At 62.1% G+C, this 27,355-nt stretch overlaps 6 protein-coding genes across 9 annotated transcripts in view; 4 read left to right on the forward strand and 2 right to left on the reverse strand.

Annotated features, from left to right (window-relative positions):
• The first annotated feature begins 59 nt into the window (after positions 1–59).
• On the forward strand, positions 60–1,597 carry TMEM216 (transmembrane protein 216). The gene is made up of 6 exons (XM_055813421.1): positions 60–264; positions 464–565; positions 681–773; positions 935–1,136; positions 1,257–1,314; positions 1,429–1,597. Exons 1-5 carry the CDS (start codon positions 252–254, stop codon positions 1,270–1,272), a joined length of 426 nt encoding a protein of 141 aa, XP_055669396.1. The 5' UTR covers positions 60–251; the 3' UTR covers positions 1,273–1,314; positions 1,429–1,597.
• Positions 1,598–1,879: 282 nt separating this feature from the next.
• CPSF7 (cleavage and polyadenylation specific factor 7) lies at positions 1,880–12,493 on the reverse strand. The gene is given in 10 exon segments (XM_027795264.2): positions 1,880–3,389; positions 3,528–3,701; positions 3,825–3,993; positions 4,094–4,212; positions 4,296–4,402; positions 4,404–4,705; positions 6,256–6,401; positions 6,739–6,842; positions 7,453–7,671; positions 12,321–12,493. Coding segments are annotated over 9 exon segments (1,389 nt in total). The 5' UTR covers positions 12,375–12,493; the 3' UTR covers positions 1,880–3,389; positions 3,528–3,532.
• A 719-nt stretch (positions 12,494–13,212) lies between these two features.
• On the forward strand, positions 13,213–15,494 carry SDHAF2 (succinate dehydrogenase complex assembly factor 2). Its single transcript, XM_055813420.1, has 4 exons — positions 13,213–13,360; positions 13,959–14,182; positions 14,931–15,040; positions 15,208–15,494. Exons 1-4 carry the CDS (start codon positions 13,346–13,348, stop codon positions 15,336–15,338), a joined length of 480 nt encoding a protein of 159 aa, XP_055669395.1. The 5' UTR covers positions 13,213–13,345; the 3' UTR covers positions 15,339–15,494.
• A 141-nt stretch (positions 15,495–15,635) lies between these two features.
• SAXO4 (stabilizer of axonemal microtubules 4) lies at positions 15,636–18,049 on the forward strand. Its single transcript, XM_013304017.3, has 7 exons — positions 15,636–16,032; positions 16,113–16,221; positions 16,301–16,400; positions 17,161–17,211; positions 17,323–17,586; positions 17,661–17,733; positions 17,820–18,049. The coding sequence occupies exons 1-7, from the start codon at positions 15,939–15,941 to the stop codon at positions 17,948–17,950; spliced, it is 822 nt and encodes a 273-aa protein (XP_013159471.1). The 5' UTR covers positions 15,636–15,938; the 3' UTR covers positions 17,951–18,049.
• A 932-nt stretch (positions 18,050–18,981) lies between these two features.
• On the forward strand, positions 18,982–20,717 carry LRRC10B (leucine rich repeat containing 10B). Its single transcript, XM_055813402.1, has one exon. It carries the CDS (start codon positions 19,021–19,023, stop codon positions 19,885–19,887), a length of 867 nt encoding a protein of 288 aa, XP_055669377.1. The 5' UTR covers positions 18,982–19,020; the 3' UTR covers positions 19,888–20,717.
• A 5,193-nt stretch (positions 20,718–25,910) lies between these two features.
• The window catches only part of SYT7 (synaptotagmin 7), a 31,348-nt gene continuing 29,903 nt past the window's right edge, over positions 25,911–27,355 (reverse strand). For all 4 annotated transcript variants that reach the window (XM_055813363.1, XM_055813361.1, XM_055813364.1 and 1 more), the window contains one exon: positions 25,911–27,080. In XM_055813363.1, coding sequence (XP_055669338.1) covers positions 26,976–27,080 — 105 coding nt within the window. In that variant the 3' untranslated portion in view covers positions 25,911–26,975. The remainder of the gene's footprint in view (positions 27,081–27,355) is intronic.

Consider the following 27,355-nt stretch of genomic DNA (forward strand, 5'->3'; position numbering starts at 1 on the left):
CGCAGCTCAGCGCTGGGCTTGCAGCCCCAGAACAGGGCTGTTCCCACCCCGCAGCGTGGACCGCTGGGCCCAGGGGAGGCTCGGAGGGGGCGTAGGCAGAGCCGGCGGGCAGCCGGGTGCGAGGCTCGAACCCGGGCAACGCGGCCCGGTCCTCCAAAGCCATAGAGAGGGCGGAGGGAGCGGTTAGACGCCTTCCCGCCGAGCGCTCCCGGAAGTGAGGGCGGCGGCGGCGGTTCCCATGGAGATGGAAGATGGCGCCCAGGAGTGAGTGCGGGGCGGCGGCAGGCCGGCCCGGGAGGCCGCGGTCCGGGCCCGGGGGGCAGCGGGGCGCGGGGGAGGGGGCCACGGGGCGGGCTCGGGGGTGCCGCCGAGCCAGCCAAGGCGCAGCGGGGCCGGGAGGGGGGTGCAGCGGGGCGGGGGCCGGGCCGGGCCCTCCCAGCCCATGGCCGCCTTGCGCCCGCAGGCCGCCAGCGCTCCTCGGCACCGCTGCAGGTCCTGCTTTTCCTCAACGGGTGGTACAGCGCGACTTACTTCCTGCTGGAGGCCTTCGTCTTCGTGTACAAGGGTGAGCCCCCCCACCCCACGCTCTCCGGCCCCCCAGGGCAGCAGCTCCCCCCGCCCTGAGGCCCGGGGCGTGCTGTGGGTGCAGGCCCTGAGGGCAGCGGTGGCTGTGCCCGCAGTGCTGCTGCTGCCGTACCCCTTCACCAACCTGGTGCTGGACGTTGTGCTGCTCTTCCTCTACCTCGGCACTGAGGCCACTCGCATCTTCTTCGGTAAGTCCTGGGGACAACGGCGTGTCCCCCAGGGTGACACGGGGCTGCAGAGCCCCCCCCGCAGGAGCTTGCTGGGGCACAGCTGGGGGTGCAGTTTACCGTGTCGCCCCACTGCAGAGTCCTGAGGGGGGCCACTCCACTTCTAACCGCACACCCTGCAGGGTCCAAAGGCAACCTGTGCCAGCGGAAGGTGCCGCTCTCCATCAGCCTGGCCCTGACCATCCCGGCAGCTGTGATGGCAACCTATTACCTGCTGCTGCAGACCTACGCCCTGCGCCTGGAAGCCATCCTCAACGCCACCCTCCTGCTCTTCTACGCCGTAGAGCTGCTGCTGGGCATCTTGGCGCTGGTCTCCTTCTCCAGGTACTGTGGCTGGGCCACACCATGCGGGGAGCTGGGTGACACCGGGGCACCGCAGGAGCTGGCACACGAGCTGCTAGGCTGGTTTGGTGCCAGCACATCCCCTTCTTTCCTTCTTCACAGTGTGGATTCGTACTGAGGCCTTGTGCCGCATCAAAGGACTAGGCATAGAGCAGCACAGGTATGCGAGGCAGCGGGCAGCCGGCCTGCTGCCAGCTCCACCTCCCAGGCTGGCCCCGTGCTGGTGCCCATGTGCAGGGATCCCCACCCTGCCTGCTCTCCGCTTCGCCCACAGCACATGCAAGCGACCTGCCAGGCAGTACCCAACCTGCTGCCACCCAGGATGCGGCCCCCAGGGCTTGTGAAGCGCAGGTCAGTTCGAGGTACGGAGAATTATTTTTTTTTTTTCTACTGCCTTCTCAGAATAATTCACTATTTTCCAATAAATATTTATTTTTACCTGGTGCCTGGGCATGTGGCTTCCTCTGGGGCAGTGGGCTGGGCATAAAGCGGTCAGGAGCTTCCAGCACCACACCACTGCCCCACAGCGCTGCCTGAGGGGTGCAGGAGCCCCCTAGAAGCCTCAGAAAACAACGAGGGCCAGGGACAGCAGGCACAGAGGCACTAACAGGCCCCACATACTGCTCTTCCCTCCCACAGAGCCACCCTAAAACACTCCCACCCCACTCATCACCTAAAAGACCATCGTAGGGAGGAAACGCGACAAAGAGCCCTACAGCGCCATATAAAAGATTGACAACGTCATCAAGTTTATTACACAATTTTCAACCTATCAGAAAGACAAACAAATCTAGTCACTGCGAGCAGGAGGGGCAGCGCCTCGCTGGGTGGTTAATAGGGGTTTGCTCTGCACTTTTCCCCACTATTTTGAAAGAAACTAAAAATTTGTGTCGTTAAGTAAAAAAACAGAACTCTCCCACCGAGCGCTCCCCCCAGCAGTCACCCGCTAAGCCGGCACCTCATGGTACTTTACAAGATTTTTTTTTTCTTTTTTTTTGTGTTTGTTTGTGGGTCATTTCAACCTAAAAGACCTCCGGAGCCGGGTTTCTCCTGTCCAGCAACAGTTCAGAGGGTGACACTGCCCGGCTGGCAGCCCCTGGGGCTGACACCCACCCTGGAAATCACCCCACGTCTCCTCAGCTCGCCCCGACCCTCATGGGCTCTCCCTCTCCTGCTGAAGGGACCCACATGGGGCCTCACAGCCTGGAGAGACACAGGGCTGGGGGGGGCTCCTGCTCAGCTGCCCACTGCTCTGCACAGATAGTCCCCTGCCCCACCACCCCTGGCCTGGCCTGCGTGACACAACCGAGCTGCCACTGTGTGTGGAACTGCCACATTGCCTGTCAGGAAAGGGGGGGGGGACGACAGCTGGGGAAGGGACAGCACCCCAAGCACCCGTGGGGGACAGGTGGTCCCCGAGGGCAGCTGGCTGGGGGTGTTGCAGCCTGCCCTGCCTCTTCCACTTCCTCTAAAACAAGGAAGGTGCTGCAGGAGAGGCTGGCTCTGCGCAGGGCCCTGCCGCACGTGTGGGAGAGAGTGAGCGCAGAGGTGGCATGCTGCCAGGCAAGCCGGAGGGGAACGCTGGGCGACCTCCAGCTCAGCCCCAGCCCCCGCGCCCCGGCACGCTGCTCCTGGGCAGAGTGGAGAGGGCGAGCAGGGACAGCAGGCCCACGGAGGGGATAGGCTGTGCTTCCTCTCCAGCAGGGGCAGAGAAAGGAGCGTGGCACCGTGTCCCGAGCTGGGACTGCTGGGATGATGGGCACAGGAGCGTCTCCAGACAAGGCCAGAGGATGGTATGTGGCAGAAGACCCTGCACCGCTTCCAGCGAACCCAGGCAGGGGGTCGGGAGCCGTGTGCCTCCAAGCCAAGGGGTCCATCCCCTCCAGCCACCCCCTGAAAGGGCTCACAAACCTCTCTCCATGGAAAAAAAGCACCATTTCTCTTTGGGTCCGGGTGTCCACAGAGCGGAGCAGGGCGGCCCAGGCGTTCCCCGGCTCCCCGCCTCTCCCCAGGAAGCAGCGGCAGCGTTGAGTGCGGGCAAGGGCTCAGGCCCCAAGGCCACGAGGTGTCGGTGGGAGTCCCGCCGGGGCACGGCACGGCTTTCCTTGGGCACCCGGAGAGCTGGGGGGTGGCGGGGAAGGGGCCCAGGGGTGGGTGTAGAGCGGCCTCGGTCACGTAGTCCTGGTCGAGGTGAGGAGATACGAGTCCATTAAAAACCACTTACTGCCAAACTTCCTGCAGGGAGAGACAGAGGAGCAGTCAGAGCAGTGCCGAGCCCCCTTCCCGCCGCCTCAGCCCTCACCCTGGGAGGGGACCCCCAAGACCCCACAGCAATGGCACGGTACATGTGGCAGCGCCTCGGCACCAGCTCACCTGTCTCAGTGGTGCCGGTCCCTCTCTCTGTCCCTGTCCCGATGCCGCTCATGCTCCCGGTTCCGCTCCTGGAAATAGTCCTCGTGCCGATCCTCACTGTGGAGCAGGTCCCGGTGTCGCCGGCTGCTTTCACGGGACCGGCTGGGAGAGCGCTCCCGAGATCGGTGTCTTTTCCTGGGGAAAAGAAGAAAAAGCTTTTGGTCACCCCAGGGAAGGATCTCGCTGGGGTGGGGACAGAGAGAGCGAGCAAAGCCCCACGGGGGGGTACAAACGAAGCCACCCCGGCACCGCTGGTACCTGGAGGAGCTGCTGCTGGCGCCCGTGCTGTAGGACTTGGCTTCGATGCCGTGCAGACAGTCTTTGAGGGACGAGAGGAGGACGCGGCACCGCTCATCGTTGGCGACGCGGGACTGCTTGATGACAGCGATGGCCGTGAGGAGGGTCTCGATGGCGTCGCTGTAGTCACCTGGGGGGGAACGGAGCAGGGCTGAGGGATGTGGACCTGCCGTGGGATGGGGTGGGGGGGACACGGCAGGAGGGGAGCGCAGGAATAAAATCACTGTTACCTGCGCTGGCGCCAGACACTGCCTTGGAGATGGCGCTGCTGGAGATCGCTCGGTTCCTGTTCATGATCTCCTCAAACTCCACTTCGCTCACAGGGGGAGGCGGCGGGCCGAGCTCCCGGCTGCACAGGAGGCACACGTGGGGGTCAGCATAGCCCCCCCAATTTGATCGAGAGGCATGCAGCTCCCCTCCACCCTGTCTCACCTGCTGTGGTTGTAGGGGGCCACTGCCTTGCCGTAGGTGTCTGGTGGAGGACCCAGGGCTGCGTTGGGTGGGGGGAAGAAGGCGGGGTTGAGGTGCAGGGCAGGGGGGGACAGCTCCCGGGGGTGGCACAGCCAGGTGGGGGGGCAGTCGAGGCGGCGGGGGCATGAGATGCTGGTAGTGGATGCCAGGTGGGGGCGGGGGGACGCCAAAGCCGGAGGAGAGGGGTGGTGGGGGTGGCATTGGCGGCGGGGGGAGCCCCATGAGGGGCAGGGCAGCGGGGGGGCGGTTGAAGAAAGGCAGGACAGAGGGGGGTTTCTCCACACGGGCAGGCGGCAAGGCATTCTCTGTCGGCGTGGCACGGCCATCCACTGAGTCCACGGAGTCTCGGGAGTGGGCCCTCGGCGGCACACCTGCAAGCGGCACAGGAAAGAGCCATGAGCCATGGCCGGAGGGCCTGCAGGTCTCGGAGACCTCCTCCTCTTCCTCCCCACCCGCGGCAACCAGCGCAAGGACCATCCTCTCCCGCAGCCCTGTGAGATCTGGCCTCGGGAGAGCTCAAGGTGCCCAGAGAAAGATCCAGCCAGCCAAATGTAGCCTCCGCTTCCAGGTGTCTCAGAGAAGGTACCAGCTCTCCAGCAAGACCCTGGCTGCGCGCACGGTGCCCCCAGGATGCTGCTCTCGGTCAGTGGGGCTCTGCAGAAGCCGCTGAGCAAGCAGGTTACAGGGACAGAAGCGAAAAGCCACAAGAAATGGCGAGAGGTCCCCAGCAGAGAGGTCGCTGGGTCCTGAGTCCCTGAAGATGTTAAATGACCCGGAGAGCCTGTGATCCTCACAGGGGTTCAGAAAGGCCTGAGCGTGGAGGAACACGAGGGGACAGAACCCAAGTGCCCACAGCAATGGAGCTGCTGGAGGAAGGAAAACTCGGTGCCCATCGGCCCTCAAAGAGGACAGGAACCCTCGCTGTGTCCAAAGAGGCTTAGAGGATGAGACAAGAGGAACGATGGAGGGCACTGCCTCTGCCTGAGCCCCTCAGGGGAGACACAGCTCCCCACCAGGCCCTGCTGCTCTGATGGCCACCAAATGGAGCAATTTTTGGGCACCGGCACTGCCGAGCTGGCTGCCAAGGGTTCATGTGAGCGAAGCTGCGCCGGCAGCAAGCCGAAACTCAGCCTCCCCGTGCCCGGGGGCAAAGGGTGAGAGAAGGGAACATGCCCTGCTCCACCAAAATGCAAGGGCAGGTCGGGACATGGTCAAACAGCGCATGGTGCTGCCAAGCAACAGATCACCACGGGCACCGGAGCTGAAGGAAGGGTGTGAAGGTGACAGCTACCCCACTGCAATTCAGCCAGGGTGCTTCAGGAGAAGGGCTTTCCTTGCATGAAACGGGCCATGGGATCTACAATGACCACAGCTGGCCAAGACCTCCTCATACACGCTCCTGCCAAGACAGTCCCTGCGGCTCCACAGAGCCCCCCGGCATGGGGCTGGGGCGTCACATCGCTGCGGAGTGAGGCGAGGACCACCTATTGCCATTGTAGAAAGCCCACGGCCAGGCCCCAGCTGGAATACTGCGTCCAGTGTTGGGCACCTTACCTCCGCAGGGATGGACAAATTCTGGAGCAGATCCAGAGAAGAGCTACTAATAGATATGGAGGGTCTTAGCTATGTTGATAGGCTGAAGAGCTTAAGCCCATTCAGTTTGGAGAGGAGGAGGAGGAGGCTACGAGGGATCTTCGCAGTGTGTGAGCACCTAAAAGGGGATCACAAAGACTCGGGTCAGGATCTAATCAGACTCAGCAGCAACAGGAAACAACCCCCAGAGACTCCTGGCAGTGTCCCCCCCACCCCAAGGTCTCGGTGGGTTCAGCCTGACAGCTCTGCTGGGGACCTGCGGGACCCGTGGGAGCTGCCGCGCAGCGTGGAGCCCCCCCGACCCACGGCGTGCCTTCGCCTCACTCACGTTTGCGAGCCTGCGCCTCGAACTGTGACAGGTTCTGCCGGGTTGCCAGCCTCACCTCCACCTTGTCCCCATTGAGGATTTTGCCAGGCAGAAGCTCCAGGAGTTTATGAACCGAGTTCTCAGAGGCAACCACCACCTCTGCGTACCTGTGGCAGAGCCCAGAGGTCAGCCAGCAAGAACCAGCCCCCAGGAATTCACCCCCTAGTAGGAGGTAGGGACCCCCGGCCAAACCCTGGCAGAAAGCACCCCGGCACCACCTCCCGCTGCCTTCCCTGGCAGCCAAACCCAGCATGGTGTTACATGCCGCCTCCTCCCTGCCCCGTGCTGTTTGGGAGTCTCTGCTTTACTATCCATCCCAGCTCCAGGCACATCACCTGTGCCAGCCAGAAAAAGCACTGGCTGCTCCCTCACTCCCCACAACACAGAGGATGTGGCCACAAGGGCCTGGCTCCCCCACTCTCCCGCAACCCCCTTGGCTCTCACCCTTTTGACTGGCCGTTGGCTCTGTTCTCTGCGAATTTCAGCTCCACTACATCGTAGACACCAACCGAACGGATGGTCTGGATCAGCTGCTGGTCAGTCGTCCACTGAGGGGAAGAGGGGAGAGGCCGGTGTCAGCTCACACAGCCCATTGCAGGGCCTGGTGCCCCCCAGCTTAACCCAGACTCAGGGGGCTGGGACACAGCGCTGGAGTACAGACACCCCCAGAGCCCCTACAGGGAGTTTAAAATCAACCTCGAGTCTGAATCAGGCCCAGTGCACGGCTAACAGAGGTGCCTATGTTCTCTGGACAAGACAGACCCTTCTAAGAACCAATCCCATATCCATCAACGGGCGAAGGGGACTCGCCTGCGCAGCCCCCAGGATGGCAGAGCCAGGTGGGAGCAGCAGTCGCCATGAGGGAGGCACCACAGGTGCTGGTCACTTGCCCCAGACTGGACATGAAGCCCCTCAGGTCTACAAACTCCTTTTCCCCGAGGATGACAAGGTCAAGCCCAGCTCACAACCTGGCTTGGTACACTGGGTCAGCGTGGATTGAGGAGGAACAGCACCCCCAAAGAGCCCTGCAGCCCCTCGGCGGTTTCTCTGGAGGACCCCCACATGTGTACACACTGCAGGAGACCCAAACCGCCCACACCGGTGGTCTGGAGACCCCCCTCCCACAGGCAAGCACAGCCAAGGAGTGGTCACACTCACCCAGGAGAAGCTGCCCACATAGACGGCAGCTCTCTTATTGCGCAGCCCGCTGTAGGTGTACAGGATGGCGGGAGATTTGCTGTTGGGCTTGGGGGGTGGCTCCTGTCGGATCTCCGGGGGTGCCTCCGAGCTGCTGGTGCGGCTTTCGGGGGGCTGCGAGCTGGCTGCTAACACGTCGTCGTAGAGGTCCATCTGATCAGCATTACTGAACTCAGAGTCCTGCGAGGGGAGACAGCGTGAGCTCCTCCGTAGGGGGGAGACCCCGCGGGTGAAACCACAGCTCAGAAAGAGACCTGCGGGCTGTTAGGAGCCAAAACGGAGCTCTGCAGGACCACCCCATTCTGCCGGAGTCCTCCAACACCCCCCAGCAATGACGTCCAGCAGAAGCCAAATCCCAACCACCACAGGCGATACTTAAAAGTCATCCCACAGTGCCACCCTGCCATGCTGGGGGCTGCGGGTGAGCAGTGCTGGAGGTCACAAAGCCTCCTTCAGTTCAAAAGCAGCCGCCCCAGGTCAGCGAGCACTGGCGCGCACGAGCTCTTCGGGGACAGCACAAGCCGAGTCCAAAGGTTTCGCGCCCAAATCACTTGTCTTGGGTCAGTTCGCAGCCAGAAAGCAGCAAATCACTGCCATGAACCAAGCCACCACAAACAGATCCGGCGCCTGTTATCTCACAAGCCACCTCCCCATGCCGAGCCCTGTCCCCTCCCTCCAGTGTCACGCCACCATCTCTTTGACAGCGTGGCCCTCTTTCAGCGCTTCATTTTCACAATGCAACTCCCCCCCGGCCCAGCAGACCCCTCTCAGCACTGTACTGCTCTTCCTCGCTAGTGGCAAAGCCACGCCGTGCCCTGGGCTTTTGGGCACCCCTCACTTGTGCAATCCACGCCAGCACCTGCTCTTCCTCCTGGGCAACGTGGAAATCCCTCTTGCATGTCCCCACTCCAGCTGCCCAGCTCTCCGACCGGCCAACACTAATGCAAGCCCCACAGCAACGGGATCAACACCTCCTTTCCCCAGCAATGAGCATTACTGGCACTTAGAAACCAGGGTGATGGGCTCTGCTTCATGATCCTTGGCATAACGCTGGGGCATTTTTGACACATAAGGAGGTGGAGAAGGGAGGAATACTCCAGGAAGCAGAACCACGAGGCTTTACCCGACTGGTGACCTGTGCTGGCTTGATTTTCCTCCTCCCAGCTTCAACTACAAGCCTTTTGCTTTTCCGTCCGCTCTTCTGCTGAGCTAAAGCACCCGCCTCGCACAAGCAGAGGACTGGCTCACTAGGGTATCAGCTGGCCCGAGCAACGGGGCAAGACGCAACTTGCTACTCAGGGAGGCTACCAGGAAGCAGCACACCTTTTGTAAGCGTGTGAGGGCAAGAGTTCAGTGGTGGAAAAACCAAACGGCCTTGACAGATGAGCCTCTCGCTCCTTGGCAGGCACACGTTTCACAAGTCCAGCCTGGGGGTTCCACTTCCACCGTCAAACCCTGCTGGCCTCGCAAGCTCGCTCATTTTTGGGGCAGCAGAGCCCTCTTCAGGGTAGGAGCCACACACGCCGCCTCCCCTCGGCAGCGCAGCCTTTCACGGCATGAACCAGCCGCCGAGGAAGCTTCTGAGCTGCGAACTCAAGTGTCCTAGATCTGCCTTCCAATTCCCACTCTGTTCTGGGCTATATTTAATTTGGAGTGTACAGTGAGTGCTGTGTTTACTACGGATCTTCAAACTAATTGCTCACCCGGATTCAGCATGCGCTGATCATCATTTCATGCTACAAATTACTATGTTAGGATCTGTCCCACGGGAACAACACACAGGTCCTGCACAGCACAAAAACCAGTGGTTCTGCTCCCAAATTTTTAATTCTAGGACTTCAAAGGCAGTTCGGACAACATCTTCTGCTAGAGATAGTGCAAGGTGATTAAATCCCCTGCACTGTGATGGTCAGGGGACAGCACATATAAAACACAGCCCTTTGTGAGCTCAGGGGAGAGGCAAGGAAGGGTGCGCAGCACACAGCTTTCAAAGGGTCACAGAAATACATAAAAATCAGACCGTTTTCCCCTAGATACTCTTGACAGCAACGTCCATTTCTAAGGCAGGTTCTAACTTCTGCATCTGGCTATTTCAGCTGCAGAGCTGATGAAAAGATTACAAGAATTTCAACTGGGAGCAGTATTTTTGCACTCATTCTCAAAACAGCTCAACTGTTTGTTTAATCCGCCTCCCACACTCCTACTCCCCCCAAATGCCTTTGGACATGGCCCAAGGCTGGAGGATTTCTGCCTCAAAGTTTCAGAAAGTTGAGAACAAAAACAGGGGGGCTAGAGGAGAAATTGCTCAGGAGCCCTCAGTTATGCTACTTAGTGGATGCTTCAGCTTGGGAGTGATTAGACATCCTCTGGGATGTCTAAAAATGCTCTCCTTTAAAAACTGACAGCTTGACGGGAAGCTGGTGTAAAAGTACTCACAGCCTAAGCACTCACAGTCCACTCTGCTGGTCTCTGCCCCTGCTGTCACACCAAATCTGCAGACCGTCACTTGAAGCCCATGGTAGCAAGAGGCTTTTGCATCACCCGCTGCCCCCCCAGCAAACACCTTCGCTGCCCTTCAAACCCCGACTCGACAAACGCGCTCCGAACCCACATGCGACAACTTGCCACATGCACAGGGATGAAGCCGGGCACCGGTGGCAATTACCACATGTGCTGTGGGATTTGGAACCACGCCGGTGCCTCTGGTGTGCCACAGGGACCGTGGGGCAGCCACAGCACCTTCCCACCATGCTTTGATCCCAGGCGTGGCACCATGCACAGATTAACTCTGGGTTTGTTTCCACCGCCACACAGCCCGCGGTGGACGAGGTGCTAGAGTCGGCAGCCTTGATCACCACCTCCAGCTTTAAGAAGCCTCCATCTACTTGGCCGTGTCAAAGATCTTTTGTGTACTGTCCCTCAAACCTTCCAGCTAAATTTTTCCATGCAGTTTCCCACTGTGCAGCCAGGCTTGCTCCATCCTCCTCTCAACGCTGCTTAACTTCTTTAATCCCAAAGATCCCCCAGTCTTGACCGAGACCAGACCAGACCCATCAGAGACCCTCTGAGCAGACATTCCCGCGTCAACTCAGGCCACTGCTTTTGTCACCTTTCTGCTCCAGGCTTCCCAGGAGCCGAGCCTTCATGGAAAAGCCTACCTGCAGGCACAGGCAGGACAGGCAGCGCTAGCCCGTCTCTGCAGAGCGCCTGTGACGCGGCAGCGGAGTTCTCCCATTCCGTCCTCCCACCTGTTCCTTGCTCATGGGTTGTCCGCTGAGACAGTACAGACTTTCCAGCTCACACCTGCCAACATCACAGCTCTCCTTCTCCAGACAAAAGATGTCATGTCCACGTTCACTACTTCCCTTCGGCGTTCAGAGTAATTGCCATAAATGAAATTTCCTCGTTATTCTGTGCACTTCAAACCTCCAGCCCAGCGACCTCCACACATTTTCTTGATTTGCACCTTCCACCCTTATTCCTGCAGCAACCCAGCTCTCCCTTCCGCTCCCAAATCCAGGTATATCTACTTCCCAATTCTGCCAGAAGCAAATTGCATGAAAACATACAAACTGAGGCTACTCCTAAGCCAGAGCAGTTCCACGTCATCCCAGCACAGTACTAGATAGTTTAACTGGTGGGGAATTGGGGAGCTTTTCCGGAAGGACACAGAACGCAGCGTTCCAGTCGGAAGGTGTCCAGGCAGGACTGCCCGGCTGCTACAGGCAGCACAGACATTTGCTTTGCAACTCACCTTTCTCCTGAGGTTCCTGTTATTTGGGCAATGTCACAGCCACCTTGGACCCTGCCCTTCTCCGGAGCAACAGCTCTCAGCAGAGAACTCCTGCTTCTTCCCAGGTGGCTGGAAAGCGCCTCGCAGTCCCCTCAGCCCCAAGGCAGGTAACGCAATTTCTGCCATTTCCCCTTTTCCCTGAAGGTCTAACCCACAGCATCTTCTCACCCGAGAACCTCCCGCCTCCTCAGAACAAAGGCTTTGTCACCCTTAGCTCCTCTTCAGCTCTCCAGGAGCTCACAGTGATTCCCTCCTCTTTGGATTTTGCTTCCAGTTCATGCAGCTTGCCCTCTAGCACAGACCAACTTTCCTCCACGGGCTTTTCACAAAAGCTTTTAATCTTCAAACATCTGTGTTCACTTGCTCTCCCAGATGCCTGAACTCTCTAAAATCTGCTTCTCTAACAGCTACACCCTGCCCTTCTCGTGTCACTGCTTCCTGCAAGTCCCACACAGCCCCAGGGTGGAAGAGGTGGCACACTGGCATCTCTCCGGCCGCAGCAAATCCCCACTAGAGCTTCCCAGCCTCAGCGGTTGCACGGGTTTGGTGCTCTGGGTCCCTTCACTGTGCAGTTCCCTGACAGTGACCAAATCCAGACTGGAAGAGTCTGGATTTCTCACTTCTCCAACAAGGCTGCAACTTTCCCCTTCGATCCCTGCTCATCACTGCCGTGGCAAATGTCCTGATCCAAACCTTGCCTCCCACCCTCAAACATTTTGTGACCAGCCCTGTGTTGAACCTCCGGTGAAACCTGCAGAAAGACCCTTTACTCATGGCTCGAGGCGGCAGCCCCCAGGATTTAGGAACGCCCCCAGCCCTCAGTTCCCCACAGGGACTCTCCAGCACTGTGCCACCCTTTCCAGGGCACACCAGTTGCACCTTTCACCTCCGCTTAATGTGTCCACCTCAGCCGGTGGGCACGTCCATGCTAACCGCTGCAGCGCCTTGCTAACGAGCTGGCCGATGGCAGTGACAGTGCTCCCTCCCAGAAGGGGAGACTGGCAGCCCCAGCCCCATGGCCGGACGCATGGCTCACCTGGTTGAACTCCTCGTCGGCGTAGATATCAATCAGATCTACTCCCTCGGACATATTTCCAGAGGTGGGAGCAGGAACCCGGACTGGGACCGGGGTGAGGCAGGAAGACGGAAGGTGCACTGCAGCAGGGGGAGAACAGGGTCAGTGAGGCACCGGAGATACTCTGCTGCCCTCCCTCCAGCCCCCTCTGTCCCCGCCCCCCCCCCAGGACTGTACCCCCCACTTCCCTGCAGGCACCGGCCAACCCCCCAGAGGGACCCACAGTCTCAGCCCACAATGGGAGCACAGAGCCCCGCACCCCCTGCCTGGGTCCCACCCCAGGGGGCAACCCCACCTCGCCCCCCCCCCCCCCCCGCTCCCCCGGCTGAGGGCTACCCTCGGGGAGCAACGTCACCCCATTTCCCACAGACCTGACCCGACCCACCCCTGTGGGTAACAGCCCCCCTCGGGGGTCAGCCACAACCGCCCCCCCCCCGGGGGTCACAGCCCCCCCCCCAGCCCAAACCCAGGAGCACCGACCCCCCCGCAGGGTGAAACCCACCCCGGGCAGCCCCTCCCCAGCAGCACAGCCCCCGGCGGGGAGGGAGGGACCCCGCACCGCTCCCCCCAGGCCCTCGTCCGCCCGAGCCGGGCTCCCCCTCCGGGGCAGTGCCGCCGCCCCCCCGGCCCACACCCCCCCCAACTGCCACTGGGGCCGAGACCGCCATAACGGTCCGGCGCGGCGCGGCCCGGCCGAGCGGCGGAACCCAGGGGGATGCGGGGAGGGAGCGGGGGGTCGCGGCCCCCCCGCCCGGCCCCGCCCGTTACCGCCAGCAGGCCCCGAGCGCGCGCGCCAACCGCGCTCACCGCCACCGCCAGCGCCGCCGCGCTACGCCACGCCCCTTCCTGCCAGGGCCACGCCCCTTCCGCCCCGCCCCGCCCCACTCACCCCACCCCCCCCTCCTAACCTCCCACCCTGCCATAGAGTCGGACCTCCCGCTGTCACAGAGCGGCCCGGACGGAGGCTAGAGGGGCCGCGCGGGGCTATGGCGGCGGCTAGGGTGAGGGGAGGGGGCCGGGACTGGAGTCGAAGGGGGTGTTACTGGGAGCAAGGGGAGTCTATGGGGAAGAGCTAGGGGCCTGGGAGAGGCAGTGGGGTCGAGGGAGGCTCTGGGGGCAACAGGGTCGCCGGGTGGTGGGTGGGTGGGTGGGATGGAGGTGTCGAGGGCTGTGGGCTGGGGGGTCGGGGGGGCAGCAGGGTCTGGGGGGCTGTGGGCTGGGAGGATCAAGGGCAGCAGGGCTCGGGGGGGGTGTCTATGGGATGCAGGCAGCAGGGTCTGGGTGGGATTGGGGGGCAGTTAGGGACAGCAGGGTCTGGTTCGAGTGGGATGGGGGGATTTGGGGCAGCAGGGTCAGGAGTGTGTGGGATGGGGCAGCAGGGCTCGGGGGGTGGGGGGATGGGGGATGGGGGCAGAAGGGTCTGGGGGCTTATGGAATGGGGGAAGTTATGGAATGGGGCAGCAGTCTGGGAGGGTGTGGGATGGGGGATCATGGCCAGCAGGGTTTGGAGGGGCTGTGTGTGCTGGGAATCTCCCTGTCCCCACTGTACTGGGGCAGCCAGGCCTGACGTCCCCTGCGCTCTCCGTGTCCCTTTCACAGCTCTGTTCCCTGCCCAGGTGGGCTCTGTGCCGGCACGTTTTGGGGCCAGTGAGCCTGCGGCGTGGCTACCGTGGGGACTCCCCGACAGACTCGGGGAAGGATGTGCTGGAGATCCCCTTGCCCCCCTGGCAGGAGCGTCCTGATGAGCCACTGGAGACGAAGAGAGCCCGGCTGCTGTATGAGAGCCGGAAGAGGGGGATGCTGGAGAACTGCATCCTGCTCAGGTGAGATGCAGGGCACCCATCCTCCCTCCCAGCTTCTCAGCCACCCTCCACCACTTGTCTGCCTCCCCGCTGTCTGTCCTTCCCCACAGCACCCTGACCGTTTGCCCACTGCAGGCAGGGGCGGGCAGGGATGCCCTGTGCTTCACAGGAGAGATACCATCAGCCCTGGAGAGCTAAGGGAGAAAGGCCAGGCCAGGTGAGCATAGCTGCCCTGTGGTTCAGCTCCTTAAAGACATCACAGGTTTTTAATTAATAAGGAAGAGCCCCGAGCATTGCAGGAAGGAGTTTGGTGGGGTAGTGCACAGCCACAATCCAAAACCGAAGGAGACGTGATGTTGCTTGGGGGACAGAAGGTAGAGAGAAGGCGTGAGCCATTGGATAAATAACTGCAAGAGCTTTGCTTACGTGGGTTTGGGATGCAATGATCAGTGTTGCTGCTGGGCAGGACAGAACAGAGCCAGAGGCAGCTGGAGGCACCTGAGAGCTCTGAATGAAACTCTTAGCTGGTGGCTGAGCCAAAATCTTTTGGGAAGTGTGGATGTAATTTATGGGATGTGCAAACGAGACAAGGCCAAGTTGGGTTTCAGGACTGAAGCAGTGTTTAATGGAGAACAGGCTGGCTTAAGGCAGAAGGCAGGTCTCTTTGCACCCAGCTCCTCCATGTCTTCTGGCATCGTGCAAAGAGCTGGGTGCCAGCCCAGTTCTTCCTCCAGTCACCCACACTCATCCTCATACATCCTCTCTCCAGCCTCTTTGCAAAGGAGAACCTGAACCGCATGAGCGAGCAGCAGCTGAACCTCTACGACCGGCTCATTAATGAGCCCAGCAACGACTGGGACATTTACTACTGGGCCACAGGTACGGTGCCGATGCCTGTTGCCCTGCCTGCTCTGGCACTGGGGCATCGGCCGAGGCAGTGCCATTGCCCCAAGCCATGGGAGCTGGGCTTGGGGTGCGGGTGGTACTGGGTGCTTTGGGACAGGATAGAGCAGTTCTTTAGCTGCCCTTTTCTGTTTTTACCGCAGAAGCAAAGCCCACGCCGGCTGAGTTTGAGAACGACGTGATGGCTATGCTGAGGGAGTTTACCAAGAACAAGAAGAAGGAGCAGAGGCTGCGGCAGCCAGACCTGGAGTACCTCTTTGAGCCGCCCCACTGACAGGGGTGCCATCTTCTCCCTCCCCATCCCCTGGAGAAGAGGAGGGACACCAGGCCCTATGGAAATGCTACTGCTGCCCTCCCTGTGGCCTTCCTCTTCCTCTGGCAGCGGCTCCCTTGGACTCTCAGGGCATGATGAATAAAGCTGTGGCTGCTAGCCCTGCTGCTCCTGCTGTGTTGTGAGCTCAGGCCTCTGCTCTTCGACGGCATTGGGAGTGGGCGCTCGGGGGAGGCAGCAGCAATCTGAGCTTGTTCCGGCACGTGCCAGCTCACTGCTATACCCAGCTCTTACCTGTCTCTTTGAAACCCTTTTTCTGGGGGTCCGGGAGACTATGGCCCCCTCTGCAGAAGGTTGAACTGGGGCACCCTGCCCCCCTGGTGGCCTCCGCAGGGTATCCCCACCGGGCCAGCAGTCTCCGGGCAGCAGTGACAGTCTCTCTGTGGCCGAGGTGCCCATTTGTCACTGTGCCAGTTGCTAGGAGACAGTTCCCATCCAAACATTCACTTCTGCTGGGACATTCCACAGCCAACCGTGGCGCCTGCCTGTCCGTGTCTCTGTCCGGGTGCTAGGCTGCAGTCCCTGTCACAGGACTCGTGTGCCATGGGCCTGGGCACAGTCTCCTCAGCGAAGGCACACACCAGAGGAAGCACCGACCTCATTAACTTCTACGCCACGAGCCATGCGTTGGCCCATGGTAGGGTGTCCCAAAGGCCTTCCCAGAGGTGGGGGGTGCTTGTTCCCAGGGCTGAGCCCCATCTCCCTGCTGTCACCCAGGCCAGCTCCGTATTCCTCCCTGCCTCAGCCACCACATCGTCACCGGCTACGTGTCCAACAACCGCTCAGCCATCTCTTGCCTGATCTCCCCGCACAGCACAGCGGAGGGGTAGGTACCCCAGCTATGGGAGGGTGGGGGGCAAGTCTTGGGTCCACTCCATCACAGCCACACTGGCCTTCCACTGCAGCCACTGCCAGGACACCACCACATCCACCACTGCTGAGCACTTCAAGCCCTTCTGGTTCCCTGATGGCCGGAGCCTGCTGCCCTGGCATGTCCACCAGTCGGTGAGCAAGTACCTCCAAGAATTCCCCCCTTCCCTGCCTCCGCACCGGGGCGGTGAGTCCCCAGCACACGCAGCTGCTCCAGGTGCCCCCCAAAACATTCAGGGAGCGTGGCAATGGGAGCTACTGCACTGGTCCTGCCCAACCAGGTATGATTTTGGGGATGCCCATGGTCCCAAGGCCAGCTCCATCTGCAGAAGGTTTTGGGGTGCTGGTGGATGTGAGGAGAGCTCCATCCTCAGGAGGGTTTGGGGGTTCAGTTGTCCCTGGGCCAGCTCCATCCCCATGAGGGTTTGGGGTGCTGGTGGTCCTGGGGCCAGGTCCAACTCCAGGAGTTCCAGGTCATTGGTGGTCCTGGTGCCAACTCTGACCCCAGGAGGTTTTGGGGGTGTCTGAGGCCCCCTGCCCTGTGTCACCTATCCCTGCCCACCCCGTAAAGGCAGGGGCACAGGCAGGACCCACAGGCTGCATCCAGCACTGTGACACTAGGTAACACCACAGCTGGCTGCGGGGCTAAGTGCAGACAGGGCTGGGGACAGGGTGGCTCCTTCCCTGCCCCGTCTACTCCCTGCAGATGTCCTGCAGAAGACTAACATCAGCACAAAGGAGCAGTCTGGCTTCACCAGGGCCACCCTGAAGAGTGACAGTGTCCTGCCAGCTCTGCCTGCCCAGCCCGTGAGCCCCCACCCCACCAGGTCCCCTGTCCCCCACCAGCCCCCTCGACCTTCTGTACGCCATGGGACACATTTTTTCCCTCCCGCAGCTCGGCGTTAAAGTCACCACGACGGATTACCTGCCCTCCATGTGCGGCCACGTAAGCAGGGCGAGGCGAGGGGGGGGTCTGCAAGGTGAGACCCCCAGCAGGCAGAGCTGAGGGGCAGGGTGGGGGACGTGGTGTCCCAGCTGCCCTATCTCCATCCTCCAGCAGGGCGAAGAGATGCTCCCGGTGCTGCCAGCAGGCTCCGAAAGAGGCAGCAGGTTCAGGCAGGAGGTGCCAGGCTCCCTGGACAGGATGGTGAGCAGGACCCCATCCCACCCCCCACCCGCTGTGCCCTCTCTGTCCTCACCCGCTGTCCCCACGCAGGGCTTGTCCGTGGTGGACCACACTGTCCCACGCATCTCCCGAGGGCTGCAGGCACCCCGAGTGACCCAGGTTGCCCAGCTGGGACAGCAGGGTGCTGGCAGGAAGGTGGGTGCAAGCATAACCCCCTCCCCATCCCCATCCCTATGGGACCATGCACCCAACCCGCCTCCATCCCCCAGAAATTGTTGGGGTTCACCATTAACTATGGCCAGGACGTGACCCCCCGCCCGACCCGGTCCACCACGGCACCAGGTAAATTGGGAGTGACTGTGGGAGTGGGGCTTGCAGCCCCCGGCGGGGCTCCAGCCTCACCACTCTATTTCTCCTGGATTTTCCAGCCTGGTGTTGGCGCGGTCCGACCTGGATGCCAGGATGTGTGGGGGGCATCCAGCCCCAGCGCCCCAGCGGCTTCAGCACCAACAACCACCCCACCAGGCTGGAGGACATCGGTGGCCACCTCGTGGCGTGACCCCCCCGGGGTGACCACCGATGCAGCAGCACCCCGGGGGTCTCAGCCCCCGGCTTCTTTGGGGGACACCCAGTCCCTGACAGAGAAATAAAGAGTGAAACCCAGATATCCTGGGCACGATGTCATTGTCACCCCCGGCCCCCCGAGACCCCATGGAGGGGCTGTGCCTGCCGCAGCTGTCACGCTGGGGGCTGCCTGTGCCCCAAAGGCTGGCAGGAGGATTTGGGGGGACAGGGGTGCCGCCTGGCCAGTAGCCACTGGAGGGCTGTACAAGCCCGGCTTTCCGCTGGCTTTGGGATGACACAGCTGATTTGCGGCAGGGAAAATCCAGGCAGGGCTGGCTGGGGTGGGCAGCGGGAGGAGGAGGAGGAAGGAGACCCCCAGCCTGCCTGGCAGGACCCAGCAGGGTGGGCAGCCATGGCATGGGGTTCGCTTGGGGGTCTTGGTCCCTACCCTCCCTAGCCACGGGGAGTGCAGCCAGACTTGGTGGGGTGAGAAATGGAGGGAGGGGCTGCAGCAGCTCCCTGGGGGTCCCAGGGAGGTGGGTGATCAGAGAGGGGCCCAGCACCCTGGGAGATGCTGACCCCCGGCTGGCAGGGGTCCGGCTGGGCAGGGGAGGGGGGTGCGTGGTGGCGCTGCCTGGGGCAGGGCAGGGAGGAATGGGGCAGGGCAAGAAAGGTGTAAGGGCAGGGAGGGGCAATAGTGGGGGGCAGGCAGGGCAGCACAATGGTGGGGCACAGGTGGAGTGCAGGCAGGGCACAGGCAGAGCAATGGTGGAGTGCAGGCAGGGCACAGGCAGGGGAGGGCACAGGTGGGGTGCAGGCAGGGCACGGGCAGGGGAGGGCAGGGTAGAGGCGGGGTGCAGGCAGGGCACAGGCAGGGTGCGGCACAGGTGAGATGCAGGCAGGGCAGGGCGTGGCCATGTGGGCGTGGCTCCCCGCTGGGCATGCCCACCGCCCAGGTGCCCCGCGGGGCGCGGCGCCCCGCCCCGCCGCCAGGCCCCGCCCCCGCGCTGCCACTGGCCGCGGCCGTTACCGTGGCGACGGCGGCGGCGTGCGCCCCGCGGCGGGATGGGGAGCGGCGGCTCGGCGGGGCGGGGGGCGCGGCTGGCGGCGGCCGAGGGGCCGGGGGGCGAGCAGCACCTGCTGGAGGTGCGGGGCCGGCGGGTGCCCGAGGCCCTGTGGGCGCAGCAGGAGCTGCGGAAGCTTTACCTGGGCGACCTGGGGCTGCGGGAGCTGCCGGAGGAGCTGGCGGACCTGCAGCACCTCCGCACCCTGGCCCTGGATGGCAACGAGCTGCTGGAGGTGCCCGAGGCCCTGTGCTACCTGCCCCGCCTGGCCTACCTCTACCTGGGCCGCAACGGGCTGCAGGAGCTGCCGCCCGCCTTCGCCCAGCTGCGGGGCCTGCGCTGCCTCTGGCTGGAGGGCAACTTCCTGGCGCGCTTCCCCCGCGCCCTGCTGAGCCTGCCCGAGCTGCGCAGCCTCCAGCTGGGCAACAACCGCCTGGCCCGCCTGCCCGCCGGGCTGCCCCGCATGGCCGGCCTGCAGGGGCTCTGGCTCTATGGCAACCGCTTCGAGGAGTTCCCGCCCGTCCTGCTGCGCATGGCCCGCCTGCACCTCCTCGACCTGGACCGCAACCGCATCGCCCGCTTCCCTGACCTGTCCGGCCTCCCTGCCCTGCGGCTCCTCTCCTACGACCACAACCCTGTCCGGCAGCCGCCCTGCGTGGGAGACACCGTGCAGCTGGTGGGCGAGGGTGCGCAGGAGTTCATGGAGGCACGGCGGGAGCGCCTGCAGAGCCTCCAGCAGCAGGAGGAAGAGGAAGAGGAGGAGGAAGGCGCTGAGGCGCCACCGGCAGCCCCCGAGGATGGCTCCCCGCTGCTGGAGGACCGGGAGGGCAGCTTCGCCGCCCCACCGGGCTCCTCAGGGGAAACCTGAGCCACCGCGCTGCAGCCGTACACCCACAGGGATGCACCTTGGAAGGATGGGGAGCCTCCACAGGGCTCCCAAGGACCACTGCCACTCCCAGCTAGGGCTGGGGAAGAAAGAAGGTCACAGCCTCCGTGCAAAGGAAAACATATGATCTGAGGGACCGGCCTCTCTCAGTTGGGACAGCAGAAAGCTGCCTCCTGGATCTGCAGGGCTTGTGGGTCACCGCTGGGATCCACAAGCCCACCACCTTACAGCATCCCACGTAACCGCAGGGTGCCTTGGATGGGGGAAATGGCCCTGATGGGTGACCCCACAGACCCCACTTGCCTGCTGGGCAGGCCCTGGCAGGCAGCACGGTGCTGCTGAAAGCCAGGCATCCCTGCGATGCCTGCCCCGAGCACAGGGGCCTTCCTGCCACATGCTGCAGCCACCTCCACATGCCTCCTTTGCTCCTGGCTCTGTGGGGCAGGACAGGAAAAAGCAATGCCGTTTGCATCCCTTCCGCGTGGACCCTTTCACCCTGAAGAGCAGCAAGGTTTGAGAGCAAAGACGCAGACCCATTCTCACCCCTAGACCCCCGTCTCACTGCTGGAATTGGTCTGGAGGAAAGAGAGTTTTCCACCAGGCTTCTCCCAGCCGTCAGGGTTGGGAAGGAGCTGATGGAAACTGCACCTGGGCACAAGCACTGCCTGTCTCGAGCCTGGAAAGGTTTTGCCTCTGTACAGGAAGAGGAGTCCCAGCTCTGGCTCTGTCTGCCCCAAAACGGGCACCAAAGCCCAGGCTGCCGCCTTGTCCTTCCTCTTCCCTTCCTTCTGTGCTGTCTGTACCAAACTCAAGCAATAAAAAGCACAAACCCAAAAAAACCCAGTGTGAGAAAAAGGTGGTGGGGTCTCTTCTCTGGGGGCTTGTGACAGGGAAGGGCCTGTTCGGCAGCCCCTTGAAGCGTAGCAACATGTCCTGGTGCAAGACCAGCAGCTCCTATTTTTGCCATTCAAGGGAGCCCTGTTTTCCTCCGCCTGTCTCCATGCCATGCTCCTGCTCTCCGCTGAGCCATGCTGGTGCGGCAGGGAGCTTGGCCACACTGGCACCAAATGCTCCTTCTGAGGACTGGGGCTTGTTGGAGGTTTCAAACCGCGCATCCGCTTTTAATTGCGAGGGGTTTGGGTTTGGTGGCTGGGAGGCAGCCAGCGCTCCTGCCACATCCTCTTCCCTGCTGGCAGGGCAGATGCTGCCCGGCTTTTTCCCCCCCTCCCCACTCTGCAGTGGGAACCGCGGCTATTTTAGACCCAGTGGAGCATCCTCATCTGCAGGATGCTCAGGGCCTGTCAGCGTAGGCCCTCCGGCAGCTCAGGCTGATGAAGCCCCCACCTTTTCAGCGGTAACATGGTCCCAGTCCCATTCCCACTCGCAGATGGTGGATTTGGGGCTGGGCAGGAGCTCAGGTTGCTCTTCCCTTGGGTCTGGGTCTGCTCACGCAGGGACAGGGACAGGCTGTTGGTCCCTCTTGCCACCCCAGCAGCCTTCACCGTTGGAGCTGGTTGTGAACAGGGGGGTCAGAGCATCCTGGCATGGGGCACAGCCAGTCCCACATGTGGCACCCTGGGGTGCTGATTGCAGCAAGGGGGGCTTCCAGCACCCAGGGGTGCACTGGGGACGTGCCATTGATCTGAGGTGCTGCTGCTTTGCCTGGCGAAGATGTTGCTGCTAATTAGCAGGTAATTATTCATCGCTTCTCAGGGCGCTGGCCCTGGTGGGGACCCACATGACTCCAAGCCCCAGCTATGAGCGACATGTGCATTTCTGGCACAACTCATCTGTTGCCACTAGCTCCATGCAGACCCCTCCAGCCAGCCTGTGCTCGGCAGGGAGAGGGGTGCAGGTGGCCCTGGGTGCCACCAGCCTGTCCCCACAGCAGAGGCTGGATCCAGATGCTCTGACACCTGAGGAGGGGGCTCCCTGCCTCCCTGCAGCCTTTTCCCACCACCTCAGCCTTTTGCAGCTCGGGCTTTCATGCTTTGACTGGGAAAGGAGCTGGGTCGTGGTCCAGGCAGTGCGTTGGCAATCAGTGCAGTGACACGAGGGCCGGGAGCTGCTGCAGTCAGTGGAAACCTCACACGTTCCTGCTATGCACAAGTATTTCAGGGATGCTGGCATTGTTGAGCCCCAGCGAGGCGTGCGCACAGTGCATCATCCATACGTCTGTCTCTATATATATCCCTGCCTACTCTCCCATCCCCGCGTACAACGGTTTGTGGCCTCGCCGCAGCTGGGATCACGCTGCTATTTCCATCTGCTCCTGCTGGCTGCAAACACAAAGGAAGAGCTCGAGGATTGCTGCAGCTCAGGCTGGCTCCATGCAACAGGAGCACCGGGATCACTGCGTGGGGCCAAGTGTGTTTTCTTTTTGCTGTGTTCAAAGATATAGCATGATAAAAGCAATCCGGCTCTGGCATAACAGCCCAGACAGTGGCCAGGCTCAGCGGCACCGATGCCGCCAGTAGCTTGTTACTGCCAAAATTTCCAGGTTTGTCTCAGCTGGACACAAACCGGAGCCCAAATGGGTGCAAGCAGCAGTGCCCTACCCTGCACCAGGACACAGGAGCTGGCCTGGGGACAGCTTTGTCCCCTGCTGTCACCAGCCCCTTCTAACACTGCATCCCCATACCTGAAAGGCGGATCTGGAGGGATGCTATCCTGGGCACAGAGGACATGGCTCTCCTGCCATCACCGCGTTTGGAGTTTCTTTTATTTATTCAAGGCCAGTGTTCAGTGAATTATTTAACACGGCCACTCAAGCCTTTGCCGTTAATGGCAGGCAGCACTTGGGCTACCAGGCAGCTGCTGCGTCCCCTGCCTCACACAGGCAGCTGCCCAAGATGTGGTCGCCCACCTCTGTCCCCTCTCCCCGAGCATATCCTAGTCCTCACCCAGCACGTCACTCCCGGGCACCCAGCCCCGACCCACCAGCACAACCCTGCCTGGCTGGGACTGGCCCTCACCCTTCTGGCCCAGTCACTGCCCACGGGGACCCACTGGCTGTGTCACCCAGCTTGGTGCAGGCTGGGGGACCCCAAAGCCCCCTCCATGGGGACCCCAAACTAGCCATGCTCCCACACCACTCCTGGGAGACACCTCCCAGCACAACCACTGCTGGCAGCCACCTCACCTTGAGCAAGAGGATGAGCTGGCACTGTGCCCAGGTGGCCAAGGTGGCCAGCAGCCTCCTGGCTTGTATCTGAAACAGCGTGGCCAGCAGGACCAAGGTGGTGAGCATCCCCCTGCGCCGGGCACTGGCGCAGCCACCCCTCAAGCCCTGGGTTCAGGTCTGAGCCCCTCACTGCCAGAGGGACATGGAGGGGCTGGAGTGTGTCCAGAGCTGGGCAGGGGGCTGGGGAAGGGCCTGGGGCACAAGGCTCTGGGGGTGGGCGGCTGGGGGAGCTGGGGGAAGTTCAGCCTGGAGAGGAGGGGGCTTGGAGGGGATCTGATCACTCTCTACAGTTACCTGAAAGGAGGGTGTAGGCAGGGGGGGTTGGTCTCAGCCTAAACATTTCTGTGATTCTAAGAGCTTCTTGCTAGGGCTGCAGTTAATGAACCCTCATTAATTGCCCTTGTTAATTGCCCTTGTTAGCATGCCCAGCCCTGCAGCCCTTGCAGCTTGGCCAGGTGCTCTGGGCAGCCCCAGGCTTTGCAAGAGGCATCTTGCAAGAGCCCCCCAGGATGCTCCAGGACAGGGGCTGTCCTTGTCCCCTCCCTTTGCAGAGACTCTTTGGAGTGCTTCACCCCCTTTGCCCCCCACATGTGCCCCCTTCACCAGGAGGTTCTCGAGCATGGCCTGCTCCATCCTCCTCCCTCCCTTGCACATGTGGCAGAGGGCTGCTTATTGCTTGGGAGGGCGATGCTCAGTGCTGAGGGAGGGATGCTCGGTGCTGAGGAAGGGATGCTCAGTGCTCAAAGAGGGATGTTTAGTGCTTGGGGGGGATGCTCAGCGCTGAGGGAGGGATGCTCAGTGCTCAGAGAAGGATGCCCAGTGCTGGGGGGGATGCTTAGCCAGGTGCAGGTGACGTTGTGCCCCCTGTCCCCACTCTGACCAGCACTGGCTGTGGGCACAGCTGCCAGGGGACCACAGGAGCTGTCCCCAATGTTCCCCTGAGCCCAGAGACAAGGCACGCTGGCAGTTACTGACTGTCCTTTATTACTGAGAACAGGGGCTGCCTCCAGAAAATGAGGGGCCCCGCTCCCCAAAAATAGGATTCTGCAAAGAAGGTGTCCTGACCCGCGCACCCCGGCCCTCGCCTCCCAGCCTCCCCGCCGTACCAGCCCCGGCCCTGCTGCCAGGATTAGAAAAGGGGGCAGCTGTCCACGGCCACCCACACAGAGCAAAGCCACTGGCAGTGGGGTGGCATCGCCAATCGGGCATCCCTTAGCTCCAGCCGCTCGTCAGCTGGTCTAGGCTTTTGTCTTTTTTTTTTTTTTTTGTCCCCTTTTTTTTGTCTCCTTTTTTTTTTGTCTTTTTTTTTTTTCTGTTTTTCTGTATTTTACACACCAGTTGGATGTTACCGTCACATGAAGAAGAGAGATACCTGAACAAGATAACGGCTAAGAGCTCTAGAGTTAAAAATGAACACACAAGCCCCAGGGAGCTGACTGCAGACAAGAAATCCTTCCTGGGGGAGCGGGGTGCCCCAGGGGCGATGGGGGGCACCCCGCTTGGCACAGCCTGCCATGGTGCCCTGGCCCTGCCGCCCCTCAGCTCCGGCCCCTTCCCCAGGCATGTAAATCTCTTCTTTTATGTTAAAAAAAGAGAGAATATGATAAAAATACAAATGTCCCTAAAAGCATTATTATTACTGTAGTAGCAGTATTATGACTTCTCTCCAGATTGTCCAAAATCGTCTAAAGAGGGACTGTAGGGGCTGTCGAACCCTTCCTGGCCGCAGCCATGGGATGGTCCCGCTGCCACCTTGTCCCCAGGTGGCTTGTCCCCAGGTAGCCCCGAGGTGGCAGGGATGTCCCCCTCGGCAGGAAAAGGAACAAGCAGCCAGGCACCCCGGGGACTTTTGGGGGGTTCTGGTGCAGGCTCCCCCTATGCAGTGGAGAAACCCCATGGAGCACCTCGGGGGTTCAGCAGGTGTCCCATCCCCCGTCCCCCCCCAGCACCCTGTGTCCCCGCGCAGCCCGGTGGGGTGGCACTAACGCTCGCAGGGACGTGCCTGCTGTGGGGTGCGCTGGGTGCCTGTGCACGGGCTGGGACACGCTGTGATGGCGGGGACGGGGTGAAACACTCTCACGCTGCAAAACCAGCACCCCGGCAGACAGCCCCCAGCCTCGCTGGCATCTGGGGGACAGCTTGGTGACACCCCACCGTGTCCTCCCTGCGGGTGCGGGAGGGGTGAAGGGTGGTGGGTGCCACAGGGGCAATGGGGGGAGTAGGAAGACTGAGGCTGGGGGACCCCTGGCCAGGTGGGGTGGCTCTGTGCCGATGGGCACCCAGCTGCCTTTGGGCTCGCTGTGGGTGCCCACAGGTGGCCGTGCCCTACCTGAGATGGCTGCGGAGATGGCAACACCCACCCTTCCTCTCCTCCAGAGGGCTCGGGCTACGGGGATGGATGGTGCCACCCTGCAGCCAGCCTGGAGGGGCTCCACTTACCCAGCATGGGAATGGCAGGACACCCTGGGAGCCCCCACAAGGACACAGATGCTGGCCACTGCATCCTCATCTTGTGCCAGTCCTGGTGGAGGACCAAGAGGCACCATTGTCACCTGCTGGGCATGGTGACAGGCAGGGATGTATCCCATCACACCCAGTGCTGCTGTGGTCCTGCCAGGAGCCATGTCCACCATGGTGAGCCACCGCTGGCCCTGCTGGTGCAGGGTGGTGGGGAGGACCTGCAGGGTGTGACCCTGCTGGGTTACCCCATCTGTCACCCCCCAGGAGCCATCCCGAGCCCCTGCACCTCACAGTCCCAGGTGGGTATTTCCCCACTTTGGGGAGCCCCTGTCCTGGTAGCTTCAGCCCTGGGGAGCAAGCAGGGGTCCAGCACGTGCATCCCAGGGGGAGCTGACAGGGACATGCAGGCAGCATGGGGATGCTTCTGGCACTGCTCGTGCCTGGCTGGCTGGCCACCAGCCCAGGATGGGGACAATGGCACTTGCTCCCTCCCAGGGGCCCCAGTATTGGGCACGGGGCTCATAGGGGTCCTGGTCCAGCCCTGGTGTGTGGGTTAGCCTGGCTGGAAAGGGATGCCCTGGGGCTCAGCATCCCCTTGGGGGCCCACTGCCTGGCTTGAGGCCAGTCCCCTGTCCAGCCCCACAGGGACGTGCCTGGGGGGGGGTGTAACGGGGGAGAAAGCTGGGGTGGGGGCAGGATGGTGGGGTCCCCATACGGGTAGCCAAGCTCCAGGATGGGGTTATCAACCTCCCGCTCCCACCGAGCCTGAAGGCGGAGGTAAAGCATCAAACCCGGCTGAAGGCAGTGCACAAGCGAGCCCGCTTTGGCTAACGAACTGTGTCATGGCTTCCGATCCCAGGAGCCCATGCCTGGCCCCGGGGAAGGGGGCTGCCCTCCCCTCCAGGTGCCCCCCACCCCGTGCCAGCCCAGCATGGCTGGGGGGCTCGGGGAGGGTGGTGGGGATGAGACAGGGCATGGGGGGGGGACTCTGTGGCCCCGCTCAGGCGACGCTGACGGCTCGGAGAGGTTTTATTGAGCTGAAAGGGGAGGAGAGGTGGGAGTCCCTCTCACACCCACGGCCTGGCCCCCTGAAATAGGGGGTGAGGCTGGGGAGAGGCAGAGGGGCTCCCAGGGACTGGGGCTGGAAGCACTTGCAGAAGTTCTGCTCAGTGGTGGGGATGGGGAGGGGGGGTCATCGCTTCTGGCACCCTTCTAGGCCAGGGGTCCCGGGCGGCTGCGTGCCCCCCACACCCCAGCACCGGGGAGAGCCAAAAGTGGAGGGCAAGGGGCTCCGTCCCCCTCCTACCGCAGGGTCCCCATGAGCTGGGCCACTGTCCCACTGGTCCCTCGCCTCCTCACTGGGAGCCCCGCAGTGGGGTGATGGGGGCTGGGAAGGGGGACCCCCAGTCCCACAGTCCTGGGGTGCTCAGGCCTTCAGCTGGTGCCACTGTGCCACTGCCTGCCGGGGACGGGCGATCATGTCCTTCCAGTGCTTCACCTCCCCGGGGCCGCTCTTCCAGGACAGGTAGATCTGTGGGGACAGGCAGCCCTTGGACCCACGTCTCCGCTCCCGGCCGTCCAGCCCCATCCCACTCCCCGGTGCTGCTGCCTTCGCCCCCCATCTCCTGCCCCCTGGCTCTCCCGGCACATGCCGCCAGCCACAGGCACCGGCATCGTCTCCACGTAGGGCCAGGCTATTTTTATCCACTGATTTTCCATACAGCAACGTGGAAGACCGCATGTGCCAGCCCTCCCTGCAGCTGACAGCTCGGGGAGCCCATGCCACCACTTTGGCTAAGTGGCTCA

Source organism: Falco peregrinus, chromosome 9 (genome assembly GCF_023634155.1).
Source record: "Falco peregrinus isolate bFalPer1 chromosome 9, bFalPer1.pri, whole genome shotgun sequence".
Classification (NCBI taxonomy): domain Eukaryota; kingdom Metazoa; phylum Chordata; class Aves; order Falconiformes; family Falconidae; genus Falco; species Falco peregrinus.